General features: G+C 37.3%; 1 protein-coding gene across 1 annotated transcript in view; it reads left to right on the top strand.

Moving 5' to 3' along the window:
* The window catches only part of LTBP3 (latent transforming growth factor beta binding protein 3), a 1089474-nt gene that overhangs the window by 1013539 nt on the left and 54189 nt on the right, over positions 1–21746 (top strand). The window contains exons 21-23 of the mRNA XM_044060493.1: positions 943–1071; positions 6068–6205; positions 18468–18614. Of these exons, the coding sequence (XP_043916428.1) occupies positions 943–1071; positions 6068–6205; positions 18468–18614 (414 nt within the window). The remainder of the gene's footprint in view (positions 1–942; positions 1072–6067; positions 6206–18467; positions 18615–21746) is intronic.

The following is a 21746-nucleotide window of genomic DNA, read 5'->3' as shown; positions in this document are numbered from 1 at the left end:
TGTTGATCATGTAGCGCAAAATTTGTCAGTCTTAAATGGTGCCAAAGGTTCAGCTTTCGCAGAAACTTAAATGGAGTCAGATATTCAACTTGCAATGGCTTTTTTCCTTCCCCAGATCTTACGATATACTCATGTTTTGCAATCAGAATACAAGAGTTTCTATAAAATCCTTTTTCTGTAGTCTATGCACTTACATATTTTATCATTAAGAGACAAAGTTAAGAAAGCCACAACTGTACAGCAGCAGTTACACTGCAATCACAACTGTACCACACCAGCTGTGCCACAAATCTGAGTACTTTGCAGTAGATGAACAGCTGGAACAGAGAATAACAACAAATGCAAAAATGTGATTATTTCACTGTACTTAACACAAAACAGAAAGCAAAGCAGTAATAGTGTCTATGTATAGTCAGTGAGCTAAAGTGAAAAAACAAAACTTTTACAGAGATACTTGCCCTTATTTTTGATCTGTAATTTCAGTATCACTGTGCATCCACGTGCAACAAAATGTATTAGCAAAACACATGCATTGAAACAAAAACACACAGATGGACAGACAGATACACGTGTGCATACACACATGCATGCACGTATATTCTAACATTCCCTAGACAAGCACATTCTTGCACACACAAAACACGCCCCTGCATAGACACATGCACGCGTACAGCCACACACACACACACACACACACACACACACACACACACACACACACACACACACACGCACACACATGCACACACAAACCCTCTATATACATTCAATGTGTTTACAAAGAAACAAAATATAAAATTTAGTAACTCCTATATTTAGTAAAATTTGATGAAACAAAGATTTGTTTTATATGGCACCAGTTCATATTCATATGTTATAACACAATATTATTTACAATGAATATTTAATTTCTGACCTTTTTCTACTGTTCCCTCTGTGCAGATATAGATGAATGTGTTCTATTTGGGAATGAAATCTGTAAGGAAGGCAAATGCGTAAACACCCAACCTGGCTACGAATGCTACTGCAAGCAAGGATTCTACTATGATAGCAACTTACTACAGTGTGTTGGTAAGCACAGAAACATTGCCTTAAATTAAATGAGCATCTACCCTTTACTCTTTAAGAATGTATAATATTTTGCTTAAGAAGTTTGTGCTAGTAAAAACAATATGATTGTACATAATTATACTGAGTTCTAAAAGAATTCTGAGTAAATTTGATTGCAATTGATTATTTCTACTTGTGCTGCATAACAAGCTATGTACAAGCCCATGCAGTGTACTGTACCCCGAAGGTAAGGCATGAAATGATAAATATCACAACCGCAAACCAAATAACACTTTAAAATACAGTTACAGACTCCAGATGCCAATGCTTGCCAAATAACTGTTTATTAGGCAGATTCTTCCACTACTATTCCCTTGTCAAACCCTGCCTCCTAGGGGAAAATGGTGCACAGCTAATTCCAAAGGTTCAAATGCCAATGAAAAATATCATTCATTGAATAATTACATCAATAAGTTGAAAAAGCAAGAAAAGCACTAACTCACTGAGCCATATTTATCTTCTGAATTCAAGTTCAGTGTTTCCAGATTATATGGTCTTGGTGCTTCTAATATGCAAAGAGGAGCTGGTCTCAACCTTCCTTTAAGTGGAATGGAATCAGTGTATTTTTAAGTTTAATATGTTATTCCTCGAGGTTTGAACTCTGATCTTGAATGTAAGTTTGTCTTACTTTTCATTACTTTCTTTTTAAATTGTTTTTAATGGGTTAGTGTTTCACTTTGTTGATGTAATTAACTCTGTAATTAATGAATGAATAGTGATCATTTTTCATTGGTTGACTAAAGGGACTTAAACCATTGGAATGAGTTGTGCTGCATTTTGCCCTACCAGGCATAGTTATATGACTATAACATTTCTGAAGCATTACTTTTGACTAGGGCTTTACTTCTTTAAAAGGAGTTGAATGCAATATAAAAGGGTGTTGCTGTATGGACTATGTGTGTTGCACTCCTTTTCTTATGCATATAACTGAGATTATTTCTTTCTTTTTTTTTTTTATTTTAATATGTGGTTAGCAGTTTGCCTCAAGCAATCGAGGTTTGCACATGCATACATGCATACATGAAACTGCTTTCAACCATTCAGAACAGTACAAGTGGCATATTTGTTTTCCCCTTGCCCCTGCATGTTTTATAGTAGAATTAAGGACCATATCTGTTTTTACGATATAAAATAGTAAGAATAGTAACAGTTTTACAAAAGTAAAACTAAAACACTTTTTGTGCCTCATTTTCATAGAAGGTGAAAAATGAAGCCAAAATATTTCTGGTTATGTTAATGGAAGATATCATTGTGCTTTCAAAGTCCAGTCCTGCTAAGAATGGCACTTTGAGATTGAGCCTCAAGGGAGAATTATCTTTTGTTTATTAAAGGCAGGAGGTACTGCGGTCTTTGCTGCAGCAAACTTGTTTTCTGTGTGCCTCATCTGTTCATACAATTAATTTTACAGGACCAGTCAATCAGCATTATCGATCTTCTACATCACAATCAGATGCAAATAAAAAGCAAGAATGGAGGGAATAACAATTATGGATAAGAACTTCAAAAATTTAGTAACTGTCCAACTCAGAACTTTAATTATTACTAAGTATTCTTTGGCAAAATGATCACAAGGGAAAAATAATGTATTTTTTAATCAAATGCTGTCCATGCTAGTATTATCATTATCTGCCACAGTGACAAAGCAGTTCTGTGAACAATCACAAATCATAGAAAGGAGGCCTGGGAGTGCAGTACTGAGAATCTACTGAATTGCAGTACCTTTTTAAGGGGATAAAGTTTGGACATAATGGTAAATATCTGTCACAATGCTTGTTTATGATATAATAATGTCTGGCAAATTTAGGGAAGACATATGTGGAAAGGCTAACAGAGTGGATGAAAAAGTGGTCACAATTGTAAAGAAAGACAAGATTCCTGTTTTTATTTAGTAATGACTACAAAATAAGACTGAAGTAATTAAGAGAGCATTACCCACTGCTTACAGTGGAAGACATAGTCTGAGGAATTACAGATTCTAGATGCACACCAGGATTTCTAGATTAGCAAAGCTCCAAATTATGTAAATTTAATGTGCCTTTTTGGATATATGGGTTCTTTAGACTTCCATTTGGTATTCAACAGTGCCAGAGATAATCAAAGAACTGCTAACCAAGTAATTGAAACCTTCCAGGGTGCTGCAAACGTAACTGATGGTCTGTTAGTGTATGTTTAGACGTAAGAAGAGCATGACAAGAGGCTGATACAACCTGACCTTCCTGGCGTTTCTTCACTAAAACGAAATCTGGCACAAATATACATGCTCTGGATCCAGAAATCAAGTATATATATTCCCCACTGCAGGTGGGTTAGCTGAAACCAGTGATGAAGCAGTCTGGTGCCTTTCGTCATGTTGGTATTAAACTAAGTCAGCTAAACAGGCAAACGATAAAGCCAGGATGTGTTCTAAAAGCACTGGATCTTAAAATGGCAATCATGTGATGATCCAAGACAGCCTAACATGCAAACCCTTGCACACACACTTATCACCTCTAATGCTGAAAGATTTGGTATATCAGAAATTTTTGGCATTAGTCCCAATACCACACCTACCAACTGCAATGAGAGTTCCTCCTTCTAGCACTAACAACACTCAACCAAAACTTCTCTTAACCAAATCCATATTCAACTAAATTGAAACACACCACATTAAAATGTACAAGTGTCCAAACTGATCATTTTACCATTCAAAACTACTTACCTTCATAATTTCTCATTTGAAACAATGAATGTGAATTTGAAAAATAAATCAATTCATGTAAAGTGAAAAGTACTGAGTGGTGTTCATTTTATTATTGCTTCAAATGCTTTAACTACTTTAACAAAATTGTTGAATATTTAATCTTTCACCATCTTCTGAAATTAAAAAATAAACTCCAAAGGAAAAAATTAAAACATGGTTATGGGGGTAATTTTATTTGGAATAAATTTATCTACAAAATGAACAGTATTCTATTAACACTTTTTATTACTACTTTTTTTTTATTAGCAAGAATAGTGACTTTCCATTTTTTTGTTAAAATACCGGTAAATAATGAAACTGCACTGTCAGAGTATTGGAAAAACAAGGCATTTTTATAGAATTTGGCATTTCAGGCCAGAACACTCATTTGCCACAACTTGTATTTTTTCTTGTGTTTGTTGTTTATAATACTGTCATGTAACTATACATGTAATATATCTATATATATATATATATATATATATATATATATATATATATATATATATATATATGGGTCTACTCCACATGGTATAAAGACCATAAAACCAAAACTGATTTAGCCAAGATGATAATACCAAAACTAAAAATGCCGCACACAGTACTTTTTCCCAGGGCAAGTTAACACTTGCCCAACATGGGGAAATATGCCCTTTCCCCCACTATAGTACAATCCCAGAGTTGGTATGTATAGTTAGGGGGGTATTGGGGGCATAGCCCACCATCTAGATGGGTTTCAAATAGTTCGGTCTGTTGTAATGTAGTTTTGGGCAAGTATTTACTTCCCCTGGGTAAAAGTACAGTGTCCAGCATTTTTTAGTTTTTGTATTGTCATCTCGGTTAAATCAGTTTCGGATTTATGGTCTTTCAGCCATGTGAAATAGACCCATATATACCCATACACACATGGGTCTACTTCTGTAGACCAAATTTACAGTTCACCGAAACTGATTTTGCCGAGACCAAACTGCCGAAACAACATGTATCTGAAACTGCAAACTGCTGAACCTCGGAACACAGAATAAGGCAGTATGCTACCAGTTCTGGATCTTACCTTTCCCCGATGTAGTGCAATCTCGGAGCTGGTATGTAAAATATGCAGGGGGTGTGGGGAATGGTAAGTGTTTACATGTATATGTTACAATCAGGTTACGTTAACGTTATTTTGAGTTTCAGTAAAGTGGTTTTTCAAATACATGTTGTTTTGGCAGTTTGATCTCGGCTAAATCAATTTCGGTGGACTGTAAATTCGGTCTACAGAGGTAGACACACACACACACACACACACACATATATATATATATATATATATATATATATATATATATATATATATATACGCACACACAGATTATAATGAAATCATAGTAATGACAAAAACTACTCATAAAAATTATGCATATAAATCCCATATTTCATCTTGCAAAAATTGGAATTTATCTGTTTGAGAACCATAAATTAGTGTTCCGATTTATTAACTAACAATTGGATTTTGTTAGGTTTTTCAATAAAAAAAATATAAAGAGCTTTATCCCCCAAAGTAAGCTTTCAATAATATCAAAATATAGACCTGAGATTCTCTTTAGTTAACCATGCTTTGTCTTTTTTACACTGCACTCTGTTTGATAGGCTTTTTCCTCCTGCCCCAGCAGTTGCCCCAAAGCATCCCTGTCTGTTGCTCCGGTGCCTGTTTTCATTTTCCTTAAGGCAGTAGCCATAAGGTTTATTCATTTCTGCTCCTTGAGAATGGAGAGCCAGGAGTGCTTCTGTCATCCATGGTGGGGTTTGGGATTTTTCTTCTTTAAGCCCAGTCTTTTCCCTCACATGTCCAGTTGTTTGTTCTAAGGCTGGATATGCATTGGGTTATTGTGTGGGGTTATACAGTTCTGCAGTTGAAGTACACCTGCATATGCCCCATTCATCTTGAATCAAACCTGTCTGCTGGATCTCTGGTCTCTACCAAGGAGCTGTAATGGAACACATGTTCATGGGCAAGTGCACCCCCTTCTCTCTCTCAGAATGGTGAGGAAGGCTTAGCCAATTCACTCCTCCCACCACAATCAGATCCTCCATCCCTGCCACCACTAATGGATCCAAGATCACCGAGGTCAAGAGTCGGCTTTGTAGTTGGTTTACTATCACATGGAACTGGTGCCATTTCAGAGTAATGTTGGGGATTTAGTCCCAGTGCTTTGGTGTTTTTGCCATAACGATTTCTTTCTTTTTTTCTTTTTTCAGATGTTGATGAGTGCCAGGATATATCAAACTGTGTGAATGGCCACTGTATTAACTTGAGAGGTTCTTACCAATGTGACTGCCCTCCTCCGATGATCTATGAGGCTGCAAAGAGGCAATGTGTGCCACCAAATAAAATTGGTATGTATTATACATGCATCAATTGCATTGTTTTGTACCCTTGTGAATTTTTAATGCTTCCAGTACACTATTCTTCTCCTCTGATTGATATAACTTCCAGGCACAAAGCTAAATTAAATTAAATTGCTGTGTGATGCTCTGCAATAGTACTGGGTATTTTTTTAGTGCCTTCCCATTCATATCAATGGCTGCAGACATCTGTGAAACAGGATATCAAATTGTATGCAATACAACATACAGACATGCCAGGAGGACTGCACATCTACATGTTTATTGATAGAATCCTGTCTCTTTTGCTTTATCTTCACCCCTGCCAAACCTTAGTGCATGCTTTAAATCTTAGGAACTTAATAGATAGCTATATACAGATTGCAAAATAGTTCTTCCATTTAAATCACTTATCATAGAATCACAGTATCATAGAAAATACAAGGCAATTGGGCCACATGGTCATTTGCACTTTGCCAGCACTCACACTGAGACCATACCTCGTTTTTAAACTTAAACAGAGATTCAGACATGTCTAAAGTCATTTACAATTTGAATTAAATGAAAATGTAGTTGGCATTGCACTGAGTACTTAGAGTTAATAAGTGAAGCCAACAAGAGACAGAAAGTTTTTATAGATCAGGTAGAAGCAGCTCTCCTTGTGTGTGAAAAAGAGCCCATACTCTAGAATGTTCTATTAGAAAAACGGGGTCGGCCTTTAACTTCAGCTTCAAATGAGATACATCTAGTAATTTTTTATTTCTTTGATAGTTCCCTTATTGGCTTGTATTAATGTGAGTTTATTGATTTTTGGGTTGACTGCTTGTTAGGAATTCATTGTCAGGGTTTTCTAGACACTAGAACCCTTTTATCTCTTAAGGTCCATAGTCTGCATATCACTCTTACCTCTTCTTTTCAAACACTTAAAATATACTTATCTGGTATATTAGTCTTTTCAAAATTTAGGACTGTTTTGTCAAGAATTTCAATCAGTGTCCCAAATTTGTGATTAGTATTCATTACCTAAAGGTTAGAGGATCACAGAATCATAAAATATTTAAGGCAACTGGATCATGAGGCTATTTACTTCATGCCAGTACCCTCAGACCGTACCTCCTTTTTCAAGGTTCAATAGGCCAGTCATTCTAGGGGTGAATTTATGAATGCCCATCCAACTGTCTAATTCCTTCTTAAAGAAAGACAATCTGTCACATTGCTTGATCTGGAGAAGTTTGTTTGAGAGAAAGTGTATTCATTGCATGAAAAATCTATCTGTCCACCGTGATTTGTTTATTTGCCAAAGAAGTGTCAAACTTTTGGTTCCAGTCTTCACTAAACTGTTTAATTTGTGAAGAAGTAAGCAGCAATGGACTGATGGATCCATAATGTCCAAGAAGCCAAGGCACAGATCACCCCAAAGGAGTCTTTGGAACACTGAATACAGAAACAAGAACCTCAAGCTCTCTTGGTAGTTTAGGTCCATAAGGCCCATGATCTTTTTTGTCAGTTACCTTTGAGATCTCTCTAACTGCTTAATATTTTTAATAAGATACTTCCCAAGTAGGGTATTGTATTCCATGATGGGCCTGATCTGTGTAGAATTCATAGGGATAAGGACAGAAAATACTCTTTGTCATCAGTTGTGCTAGACAGAAGGATTTATTGACTGCTGTTGCAACATGGTGATCAAAAGAGAGGGAGTTATTGACCCATGTTTCAAGATGTCTCACAGCATCTACATTTTGGAGTGGGGTGCTTTCTATACTATAAGCTTAGTGGAGGGTTTCTTTACCAAATGCTAAAACATTTATTTAACATTTAATTTTTAAATTTTAACCCATTTTCAGAGCACTGGCTGTTAATATGTAATTGTACACATTATAGCTTCTGCATATCAGAAGGGGATTTGAGTAAAACACCCATTTCACAATCATATGCAAATTTGGTTAACCAGAGGTCCCTGTCTTTGATTTGGAGATCAGAGAGGTATATGCCAAATAACAGAGGTCCTAGCATTGATCATGATGGTACCCCACTGGTTACCTTCATGCTATCTGAGGATGCACCTGCTACCCTCACAGTCTGGGTCCTGTCTCTCAACCAGTTAGCTATCCATCTAACTACATAGATAGATTAGATACATAGATATCAATTTGGCGTGCATTTAGCCTTTTGATAATGTTGGCATGTGTTATAGCATCAAATGCCTTGGTGAAGACAGAGTGACCAGTGCACATGGCTTGCAATACCCTTTCAAAAAATTCACCAAATTCATTAGACAGGACCTACCATTAACAAAGCTAAACTGCTGGGAGTCAAGTCGTGCAAAATTTTTTGTGTCATTATTTTATCAGGTTTGTTATGACCTGTTCCTTGATCTTACAGATGAGGCTCATCAGGCTGATGAGTCTGTAATTCCAGAGGTCTATGGTGTGGCCACCATTGTAGAGTGGTATCATAATTGCTGTGCCAAACCATGGGGATAAAGCCAATGGATTACTTCATGTTGAATAGTTGTAGGATTGAGTCTACTTTATAACTGGTTGATTCATATATTTAAACTGTGATTTTTTTTCACTGTTAACTTATGCTCTGTGTGACAGCCGTGCCCTGGCCCAGTAATCAAGGAGCCTCAATCCTCACCACTAACACCAGTGAGGGCCATCTCATATAGGAAGAAAGGATAACAAATACAGTAAAGTGCAATTTCCCTTAAGAGCACACAGTGATCAAAGTCAGTCCGGGGCTGGTCACTCCCTTGCTCTCCAGGTCCCCAGTAAGACTCCCCACGGGCACAGCTATAGGGTCCAGATCTCAGACTAGTGGGCAAACTTAAACCTCCAGCACCTTCTCTGTCCAACCAGTGCTTTGTGTCCCTGCCCAAGTAGCTCACACACACACATACACACACACACACACACACACACACACACACACACACACACACACACATACACACACATACTTTGAGAAGAGTTTATACAGTCACACAGACACTCCTGGGAAAGGCTGGCACAGGTTCTCCAGCTGTGCCCCTTTTTCCCCAGACTATACAGTAGTACCAGCTGCCACCACCCACTAATATTTATCAGCTATTCAAAGGTCCTTAAAAAGGGTGTCCAATTATTACTGTGCAATATTATTATCCAATTGGTAGTATAACTAAACAGTCAAGGCTTATTAGAGTGACTTGGTACAGGATCACTATATACATGCAATGTACATTAGAGCTTAACTTATCTCTACACAAAACAGCCACAGTTGAAAGGTTTTAAAATATTTAATAGTAAATAATAAAAACACAAGACAATACTTTTTACTATACAGTGCTAGTCAAGAGTTCAAAGATCACAGAGGAATACTTAAAATAATTCAGTAGTACAAACACACACACACACACACACACACACACACACACGCACACACACATACTTTGAGAAGAGTTTATACAACCACACAGAAACTCCTGGGAAAGGCTGACACAGGTTCTCCAGCTGTGCCCCTTTTACCTGACTATACAGTAGTACCAGCTGCCACCACCCACTAATATTTATCAGCTACTCAAAGGTCCTTAAAAAGGGTGTCCATTATTACTGTGCAATATTATTATCCATTTGGTAGTATAACTAAACAGTCAAGGCTTATTAGAGTGACTTGGTACAGGATCACTATATACATGCAATGTACATTAGAGCTTAACTTATCTCTACACAAAACAGCCATAGTTAAAAGGTTTTAAAATATTTAATAATAAATAATAAAAACACAAGACAATACTTTTTACTAAACAGTGCTAGTCATATAGAATGCGTGTTCTTTCCCAGTATATTCAAAAGAATTACCTTTTTGACTTGAGATATAATAACAACTAAAATCACCTATTAACCATTTCACTTTAGCCCAGTCCTCCTTGCTCAAGTGGTTCACCTATGAGTTGTCAAAGCTCATGATACTGCATTTTCAACAAACCAACTGAATTTGACCAAGAACTCTAGATGCTGAAGGGTGAAGAGACCAAATTACTTTTCCCTGACTGTTGGGCCATTCCAGGACAAATCCACAACTCTCTACAGCCTGCTGCAATTTTGCCCGTGCCAGGTAAGTCAGCCTACCTTACAAAACTGTACGCTGGAGGCTAGTAGAGGCTGAGAAAAGCAAAAACTGGAGAACAGCTATCGGCATTTGTGGTGTGCAGTGTATTATTACTGTTTACCACAAGCTGGGGTATGTCACAGTGTTGTAGGCCTGTAGGTCATGGAACTATGCTAGTGACAGCCTCATCATTCACCAACGCTCAGTGAATGGAAATTACAGTAAGATGTACACTGGGGACATATGCATAAATCATACAAGTACATAACATTAGTATCCAATGTTTTGCAATAAAGAAAACAAATAAAAAAATGAAGCCTGAAGTTTGTAACCTTCGAAATAACTTTGTGTTTTCATTGTCTGCAGCAAAATCTCAACATCTGCATAGTGCAGGAAGGAAAATAAGCCCATCATGTAATGAAAGTAACATACCCAGCGTGATAAGTTACATCACCTAAGTACATATTTCACTTCTTTGTACCTTACTGCTGTGCTTCATATCACATAAAAGCTGTGTTTTTCTGGAACATCATTGGGGATTACATTCACTATATATTAACATTCATTTGAGCTTCAGACTCTTCAACAGACAATGTATGCTAATGCATAACAGGTTTTGTATGCTAATGCAAACCCTGTTATTCTACCAACTCTCCAAGCATATAACAATATTATTTTAAATCTATCCCTTTCTTCAACCTTGACTGCACATTACTTGTTGGCTTTCATCCTGATCCTTGATCACTGAGGTTGATAGCTATACAAATGGCAGATAGAATGTTTTACTTATCTTCTATGTGTGCAATAAAAGAGAACTATAGCATTACATGTCATATTGACATCACCCACTACTATACATAACGGATCCCCTTTAGAGAATGGTTTATACCATCCTGCAAAGCTAGAGCTCCGCAGTAAATGGCTTCCCAACTGCAACAGTTCTTCTGCTGCACAAATGTTCCTGGTGTACAAATGACTTAATATTTCCCACAAACACATTGTTATTCAGTTCACCCACTTTTACTTGAACAGAACATTGCAATATGTTTCATATGCATACCTTTTAGCCATCCAGATTTTCACTTAATGTCCAGCTTTTTGCCTTATATTTTTGGTCTGTACCTCATAAAATTTGTGGTTTTCAAGTAAATCATTGAGGACTGAAGTCACTAAATAGTGACACACATTTGAGTTTCAGACACCATACCCTTCAGAAAATGCATACCAATAAAAAGCCTGTTATTCTATCAACTTTCTAAGTTTATAAGAGCAATACTTAATAAATATCCCTATTTTGGGCCTTTATCTCCACCCTTATATTATTTTGGCTGTGTCCTGATTTCATGGGTTAAGAGTTTGAGAGATATGGCAGACATTTGAGTTTCAGACAACATACCCTTCAGTAAATACTTTCTTATGCAAAACCTGCAATTCTAACACTGTTCTAGATACATAGGTGACCTTTTTTCTTTTGCTATGAACAGGGTCAGCTTAGAGATGAGGCCAACCTTCTGACTCAAGAAACTGGAAGGGCTATTGCACTAAATCTAATTATACCGTGGTTTGAGGTTTGTGAGGTTGGGGGTAGTATAATGGTTAAGGTGTTTACCTCACAATCACAAGGTACAGGGTCTGATTCGCAAATTTGAAAGGGAAACTGGCTAGGCTTAAAATGGCCCACATAAGTATCAAGCTTAGTACTTACCTATGAATATGGTCTCCCTACTTTCCCTTTGAAATCTTCCCTTAATACCTCCACACTACAAAAAAAAAAAAACAAATCTGAAAGCTTATACATCTCACACAACAAAGAACATCACTGTACTTGTATAAAAAATATCCAGATGGTTCTGTATTACTGAGAGAGTGCAATTCCTCCTTAACTATGTCATGTATACATTTCTATATCCTACTGCCCTCCACTTAACTGCAAACTACTGACTCCAGAACCCATTAATTTGAAATTGTAATGCTATTTGACTAATTTGACTTGCCTTTATCCTTTCTACTGGGGAAAAATCTTTCTGTAAACTGGTTCCTGAAACCTGGAATTCCCACCCTGAGAAAATAAGAAAGCAGAACAACTTCTCACAATATCAGAATCGACTAAAGTTGGACCTTAAAAAGCAATCAGAATGACCTTGATAAAGGTCAAATTCCACATACAGGCCCTAAATCCCTTTAATGCATGCTTTCACAATGAACCTCCTTGCTGTTCTTTGTTGTTCAAATTCATTGTTTTTCTAACACAAGACATATTTCCAGCTTGTTTGTTGCAACACTGTCCATTTATGCAGTTGTCAGTTCTACTTGTCATCTCAGCAGTTGTCAGTGCATTCCTTTGTCTTCTAAGTACTCTGGAATTTTGTGTTTATTTTGCTAGATGCAATGTTTACATAATTATCTCTTAGTTGTGCTTGTAATTGTCTATGGCCAAGATGAGACTGAAAGAACTTCATGGATCACATCCCTCACCTAGTTACCAAGCAGAAAGAAAAAAGAAAGAATGAATGAAATGACTCTAATATATTTATAGACTATTCCGGCAGTCTTTCCTATTATTGGAAAATATGTTTTCTCCTATAACTTTCCATGGGAAAAAGATAAAAAAGGTGGGTATAAAAATAGGAATATGGATATAGAAAAGTAGCTTTATAATGGCCAGCATTTTGTTTTACCTTGGTGAGAAGTAGTAGTTATCCCTCCCAATGTAACTTATGTAAGTCAAAAAGCAAGCCATGGGAAGCATGAAATAAAAGGAGATATGAAGAGGAACTGTGTATTACAATCACTTTGGAGAGGCAGATCACATTATCTTAATTATTACTTCATAAGCTTTCAATTTATTTAATTTTTTTTTATTTCTTTGTTTTTTTATGTTTCTTAACCTTGTAAGCAGAAATGTTTTGCAGTATTGTTCAGCCATGATCTAAGCATAGGCAGATATATATAAAACATACATGATTACATGTATGGTATAAAATACATGTAAAAGCAATATGTTACATAAAGGTAATATAAAGGTTAATCTGAAAAGAGTTTAAAGCATTAGGTAGAAAAACAGCATTAATGACTAAGACGACATTTATATTGTGGTAAAGTGGGTGAATTTTGAGATGCTGTGGAAATTACTGTGAGAACATAATATTGATAACATTATCTATGGATAATTATGAAGGGAAAGAGACATCAGCCCTTGTTTCTACACTGATTACAAAGAAGTACGTACAAGGAGGCTGAAGTGGTTTGTATTAAGCTGCAGGAAGAGTCTGCATTGCTTATACTAGTAAGGGGAATCACTTAGCAGGACTTAACTTTGAGAAGGCTCTTTTACCTATAATTTGGCCAAAAGTGGGTTTTCATGGTTTAGGATTACCTGATTTGAAAGGATATTTTAGAGATACACATTTAAGGCTCATATACATAACACATGCAGAAAGCTATCTTCCAAAGTGGAAATGGATGATGATGAAGCAGAGGGGATTCAAGAAATAAGGGCAGAGTGGGATTTTGGATGCAGATCCTTAAGGAAAATAACAACAGCCATAGAAAATATTATATTCATAGTGTAGCAGAATGTATTTTAAGAACTAAGTCAACATAAGAATGGAGAAAAGTGATTTTTCCAATAGGGATGACTGCAATTAGTGGTACAGAGAAAAGGCAAAAGGGGGCTGGAATTACTGGGTAAAACTGGCAAAGGAACCAAGGCATCAGGAGCAAATAACTAGAGAGGGAAGGGTAATAGAATGGGAAAAGGCCAAGAATACATTTTGACAGCAGGCTAGAGACTGCCTTCTCTATCAGGGATTGATATCAGAGTATAGGCAAAGAAAAAGGGCTAGGGGAATCCTAAGTAAAAGGACTGTTCTGGTAGAGTTGTTAGTTGAATTTAGAACAGAAGCTGCTGTTAAAAAGGGATAATAAGTAGGGTGTATAAAATATGGCATGATAACTATAAGAATCAGTCAGAGGAGGTTATAAAAATTAGGAAGAGAGTGGATAAGCAATTTACAAGGAAATAATAGGAGGATATGTGTATGGCTCCCAAATATGCAACCAAGTCTAGAAGATTTAGGATTTTTGCTTATAAGTGTTTGCATAGGTATTGCCAAATCATTTTTCCTCAGGTAGATGGCAATGTTGGAGGTGTGATGGGTAAAAAGCCGTAACTGGGAACATATGTTTTGCGAACATAATGAGTTGGCAGACTTTAAAAATTACATGTAATGTACTATGTCAGAAATATTGAGTGAGCAAATGGGTGTAACTAAGAAAGTTATTTTTGAGCTGGGATACAGGATCTGAATTATCTAGTCATAGTAAGGCTTTTTAAGTTTAATTATGGTGGCTACCAAAACAAAGAAATCACCAGAAAATGAAAATCAAAGTCTAAACCAACAGTATTAGAAATAGCGAGTATTACAACATAGAGAAAAATAACTGAAAATGAGATCTTTAGAAAGGGGTAGGAGCAAATCACATAGAAAATGGAAATTGTGGGAACAATACAAACAGAATAATGTTTTGGAAGAGAAATGAGGTTTAAAGGTAGGCAGGAAGTGATCAATTTATATAACATTGGATTGTTTATAATTAAACAAAAACATATATGTGATGCATAATGTCTATATCTGGAAGCATGCTAATATGGCTTGTTTTCTTTTATATAAATATATGTTTGCCTAGGTCTTAAGTGATAATTCAAAAAGGGGTTAAAAAGTGGATTTTCATAGAAAGTCACATTCATACCTCTCAAAAGTACAGATTTTTGCAGAATGTCCAGATTTTTGCCTGATATTTTTGGTCTGTTCCTCATAAAAGTTGTGATTTTTATGTATTTTATTTTGGTAAATCAAAGAGGAATGAATTCACTAAATAATGACAACCATTTGAGTTTCAGACTTAATATCCTTCAGAAAATGTATGGTAACACAAGACCTTTTATTCCAGCAACTTTCTAAGTTTATAAGATCAATATTTAAAATGTGTCCCTATTTTTGAGGCTTTGTCCCCGATTATTTTTGGCTTTGTCCAAATTTTTTGTGCTAAGAGGTTTAGAGCTATGAGCACATTGACCATGTCATCTAAAAGATCAAGATGGGGAAGAAACAGTACCCTGTTGTAGAGAGATAGAAATATAAACACTCAAAAACCTCCAACTAGATATGGCAGTACAATACCTCAACAATATTTTCCTTAACATACTTAATAATCTAGCTCCCATCAGGCAAGTTCACTCAAAAGCCAAAACCCTGCCCTGGCTAACAACAGACACCAAGCTGTTACTAAAACACAGAGACAGGGAATGGGCCACCTACCATACTACCAGAGACAAATCAAGCCTCAACTATCAATAGCTTAGAAATCTAGCTAAAACACAAATCAGGAAAGACAAACAAGATTACCTCCTGACCTGTCAACAGTCACACCAAGACAACCTCCAAAAATTCTGGCAAAGCATCAACTATCTCCTCATTCCCAGCCACTCCTCAACCCCACCTCCAACCTCCTCAGACAACACTGACCCAATTGCTAACCAATTCAACTCCCATTTTATTAATACTATTACTTCTCCGCTAGGTGACCAACCTAAGAAAGATCTCACCCTCTCCTCTCCAACTCTAGATAATACCACCCACTTAACTTTTACACCCATCCAAACTAGCTACATAAAAACACTCCTAACCAGGCTAAAACCCAGCTGTGTTGCAGCTGACCTACTCCCAAATGAATTCCTAAAAATAGCAGCTCCTTCTATTGCCTACCCCATATCTATCCTGATTAACCGATCCATTTCATAACAATACATCCCAGCCAGCTCTATGGAAAATATCCCAAATTATTCCCCTCCACAAAGGTGGACCATGCAAAGAACTTACAAACTACTGTCCCATAGCCATCCTTTCACCCTTTACAAAAATACTAGAAAAGTGCATCCACAATCAACTCCTCAAACACATCCTTACTCACAACCTATTTTCTAGTTCCTAACATAGCTTTAGACCTAAACATAGTACCAGCACTGCCCTGTTATCTTTCACCAACACCATTCATCATCTATTAAATGAAGGGCAACTTGTCTCCTCTATCTTTCTCAATATGTCCAAAGCTTTTGACACCATTTCCCACCAGCTACTACTAAACAGGCTTTCATCCTATGGTCTAGAGTTCACATCCCTGTCCTGGTTCAAGAACTATCTTTCCAATGATCAGCGAGCTACTAAATGGGAAAACAATCTTCCCCCTTTCTCACCATCTCTGTAGGCATACCCCAAGGTGCCATACTTGGCCCTCTCCTCTTTAGCATATTTACAAATTACCTCAACTCTGCAACAAATCACGCCTCAATTGTCCAATATGCAGACGACTCTACACTTATCTGCTCAGCCTCATCTCGCCAAGAACTTCAAATAAAAATGCAATCTTCCTTCCAAAACATAGAAAAACACTAAACTAGGTGTGACAATTGATGAACATTTAAAATTTGATAAACATATTTCACTGACAATCAAAAAAGTGCATACCAAATTAGGCACCCTCTACAGGGTGAAACCATTCCCAACTCACAGCGCCGCTGCCCAGTCTCACCTGCTCTTGACTCTCCTCTATAGCTCTCACATTTTCACCAATCTGTGTAAGACTGACCTCAATAATCTAGAAGCCTGTTACAACAGAATAGCCAAATTTGCCACCAATCACCCATATAGGACTCACCACTGATTGGCTCTCTCTCAACTAAACTGGCTTGAACTCCCTACTCTTATCCTTCAATCAACATACTATGGGGCATAAAATTGTCCACCAACCCAACAAACTCCCTGCTCTTGCTAACCTAGTTCAACCAGACTTTAAGGTCAGACCCCTCAGATTGTCAGAATGCTACAAGTTACCTGCTCCCACAACCTTCATGGTGACTCCCTCTACTCTTACAAAATTGCCAAGCTATGGAAAACACTTCCTCAGCTCATTACTAAAAACCAAAAAAATCATGAGTTCAAAAAAACTCCTAAAAGACTACCTAGCAAATCACTGGCTCTGCTCCTGCCATAATCCAGGCTAATAACTTCCTAGCATCCCTCACCTTTGCACTCTCCCATAATATTAGACCTTATGTTGTATTCACACACATGAAAATGCTACTCTCTCCTGTTCTATTGGTGGTAGATTTCCCTCAAACCTTTGCTCACAACTGGACATCCAGTAATAACTGGGAATACTCTATTAATATATTTTTACTTATATGTAGTCACTGTATTTAACTAGCAGTAACTGTTTGCTGAAATTTCAGTTGCTCCTCTCTTGCTAAATATTGTGACTCTTTCTACTTTATATAATGCTTTTGAATATATGATTCTGTACTCTCTCTCTTTCAGCTTTTCCCAGTTAGGGGTCGCCACAGTGGATCACCTTGTCCACTTATGATTGGCAGTGGAGTTTTACAGTGTCGAGTTGCCAGCCCGGTACCCAACCTTCCATGGAAGGCACACGCACGCACTCATGCCTAGGGCCAATTTTAGCATGTCCAATCCACTTGCAGCATGTCTTTGGGGATGTGGGAGGAAACTAGAGCACCCGGAGGAAACACACATGACCACAGGGAGGACATGCAGACTCTGCACAGAAGACACCCCAGCTGAAGATTGAACCGGAGAGCCTCTTGCTGTGAGGTGACAATGCTAACCACTGCACCACCGCGGCTGTCTGAATATATGATTCTGTGCTATGTTTGTAATTAGCTTCTTAGCCACACCTGTACCACCTGTAATATGTCTTGTACTTCACTTCTTTATTTGTTATATGTTGGAACTTTTCTCCCTGGGTCTCCGCTGAAAATGGCCTCCTAGCCCAGTTGGACACTACCCGGTTAACAAATGAAATAAATAAATAAATAAAAGTTAATGTGCTAAGCCGGAAGCTTGTGTTGTCAGAGATTGGAAAACAGCAGTATGAAGGGATATGCATTGCCTTCCAGTGAACACTGAGGGAATGAAAAAACATTATAAATACAAGTATGTCAGCATCTGAGGCCTTTGAGTATCACAGATTTTGTAGTTATATGTTGCACTCTGTTTTATTGGTGTAACATTCAGCATAGCATGTATCAGTTTTGAAATGTGTTGTGTGACTGTAAAAGAAAAGGCTCTGATGCTTGTATCATCTCTATTTTATGGCACATCAGCTGCTGACAGTTGCTGGAGGAGGATTGGAATAGATGGTAAATGCGGTGATCCTATGGAAGCATATTTAATGACTTATGCTGAATGCTGCTGTCGTAATGGAATGGCCTGGGGGCGCAGCTGTCAAAAATGTCCAGCCAAAAACTCAGGTTTGGTTTATTGTTTCATTTTATTTTAATTTACTATTTGGCAAAAACCTAGATGTATAAGGCTTTTTTTTACGCATAGGTACTCAGGGTATTGTTTACAATTAAATGACAAATCTTGCAAGAATGCCAGGGAATCGTTAGTATTCTTTCTTGTGAGCCATACTGTCCTTAATGTTCTTCCGAAATACATCCAGAACAAGGGACTGAGCACTCAGTTTAATTCTTAATTCAGTTTTTGTAGAACAAATATAGAACCAATACTGTTTAATTCTGAGAATGCTAGGTAAATCCTGCAAAATAATTAATGCTGTTTGTTGCGATTTAGTTATGTGAGTGCTGTCTCTGTTTATATTTAACTGCTCTGCTTGCAACGTTTTATTTGTGTACATGCAGAAAAGGATTCAACTTGTCATGATTTATATCATTCAGGTCTCAGCTGTAATATTAATTGAGGGTTGTTCTGTGAATAAACAGAAGTAGCCAGAGGAAAGCGGGAAGAGGGTATGTAAAAGTAGGTCCCATTTCCAAGTCCCATGCTCTGAATCAGGGTTCTCTCCAGCCACAGTGATTCTGTGTGCACTGTATACTGGAATGTACTGAAGATGAAGTGGCATTTCCTTTGGATAATTACTTCAATTAGTTTTAACTCCATTTACAAAGTTTTGCATAATATTCTGTGGAGGGCCACTTAGTGATGTCAACCACTGCAGAAAGGTTGAGAAAAATCCATATAATCATACCATGACAATCAGGAACAAATAAGTTAAAGCTACACCTTACATCACACAGTATGCCAGTGAACTTTATGTAAACACCTCCATCTCGTTACAGTATGCCAGTGAACGTAATGTAAACACCTCCATCTTGTTACAGTATGCCAGTGAACTTTATGTAAACACCTCCATCTCATTACAGTATGCCAGTGAACTTTATGTAAACACCTCCATCTCATTACAGTATGCCAGTGAACGTAATGTAAACACCTCCATCTTGTTACAGTATGCCAGTGAACTTTATGTAAACACCTCCATCTTTTTACAGTATGCCAGTGAACGTAATGTAAACACCTCCATCTCGTTATTTGTTTTGTACACTCAATCATGCTGAATGCTCCAACACAACATAACAAGCCACACTGCCAGTGTCATCAGTTAATTCATCATTTTTCATGTCATTGATAACATCTTTGTTATGTTAACTTAATTTTTAAAAGCTGCATAAAAGCTAAAATGTCATCTGTGCTGGCTCACTTTAAAAGGTGCATGAATAGCATACCATAAAACATTCTGACTATATTAAGCACTACGCGAAAAAAGTGCAGTAACTGCAAATTTAAAGAAGCACAATAAAAGTATCATGCATTATAAGTTTGTCGCATTTCTCTAGTTAATAAGTAAAGTTCTGTTTTTCTTCTCCATGGCTTTAGCATGGCTCACCAATGATTTTTGCAAGTGTTTGACTGTAAGGAACTCCAGTACTGTCTCTGTAAGATTTTTGCAGAGGAAAAGTACTTCAGCCAAACATATCATTCCTACTGAACCTGCCACCCAAATGCTCACCTGAGTTCAGTTTTCCCACCCATCTCTCATAGAAAGTATGACATCTCTGCCTTTCAATGGAGCTTGAGGAGGAGCTTCAGGTCACAGCAGTGTGGGGGAACAGTGAAAATAATATATGGAATAGCTTCTTCCTGTTGGTCTACTCAGGAGGCCCCTCCCCACTTCCCCTGATCTTTTCCTGTCAGTGACTCCACCAATCCCAGCCTATCTTTCATCCTATGTTCCATAATCTTCTTAGGCTATGCTGCAGCTCACAACCAGCTTTTCTACACTAATCTAAGCGTGCTTGTGTTGCATCCCATGTACTGCATGTCCCATTTGACAGGCTTTTTATGATATGTTCAACTAAGACATAAGACTAAGGTCTCTCTAAGGCCTCCTATTAGATTTACACTGTGCTCTTTGTTTTCTGGAAGGGAAGAGCTGCCCCACCCCTCCTACACTGGAGTTACTGTCTTTTCTTGGAAGCAGTGGGTCAGCTGTAACAGTAAATCTCAGCACTTCCTCATTTGGGATTTTCTTCAGCCTTATATTATTTTCACTTCTATTTTTGCTGTTCCCACACTGCGGTGACCTAAAGCCCCTCATCAACTTCAGTACTAAGTTACCCCTAGACAGTTCTATTCAACTACCCCAGTTCCTGATCCACTTCTTTTTCACCTCATCACTGAATTTACTCAGCTCCTTTCTTTGTTTTCATTTGTTTGCACCTTTTTGGCTTGATTCTCTCTTTATTTTGTATTCCATTCTATTTTTGTACCTAACCACTTTTTTTTCTGAAAAATTAACCCTAGTCCTGTATTTCCCCCTTAGCCCCATGGTCTAGTTTGGTTGTACATGCCTATTTAGACTGTTTATTAATCTACATGTACATGGATAGTATTCTGCACAGTTAATGCATGGCTGGGAAGGGGGGCATGGCTCAGCCCCAACATGTAGAACAGTCAAGGGTCACATTGTGTCTGTAGTCCTCCTTCCAGTCTATGCACCCCACACCCCATATGCCACCTGTACACTGTCATTTCATCTATATATATATAATTTGACTTTCTATTCCCTGAATTATTTTTCTCACTCAGCTGTGGCTTCTTTATATCCCAAAGCTGAGCATTAAAGCTAATAATGTCTGCTAATCCAAATTTGTTTTTCTCACACTACTGTAAACATCACCATAATAATTTAAATCTGAAGATTGTGCATACTTTGAGGATAGAGGTAGAAGGATTAAACATAGTGGATAAAGTATCTTTTCTGTAGAGAGTGGTGCATGCACATAGCAGCCTGCACTAGAGGTAACGGTTTCTTGAAGACTGGGTAAGTCACACTTCATTCACTAGGACTTACAGCTTGACCAATGAACATGAAACTGGAACATTATGTACCTAAGTGACCTTCCTCTGGTGTAAATGTCTAAATGATAAAAGTATCTTTATAACCATCTAGAGTATAATAAGTACAACTGTAGTCAAAGTCAAAAGTCAAAATAAACTTTATTGTCATTCAGAAATCACACAAGTACAAAAACGGAACAAAATTCCATGTCTCCAGACTCAATGTGCAGACAACATATAGC

The sequence above is a fragment of the Protopterus annectens genome, chromosome 2.part0, assembly GCF_019279795.1.
Source record: "Protopterus annectens isolate FY-2018-M chromosome 2.part0, PAN1.0, whole genome shotgun sequence".
In the NCBI taxonomy this organism is placed as follows: domain Eukaryota; kingdom Metazoa; phylum Chordata; order Ceratodontiformes; family Protopteridae; genus Protopterus; species Protopterus annectens.
Note: the sequence above shows the minus strand (reverse complement) of the source record. Positions and strands in the feature narration are given on the sequence as shown.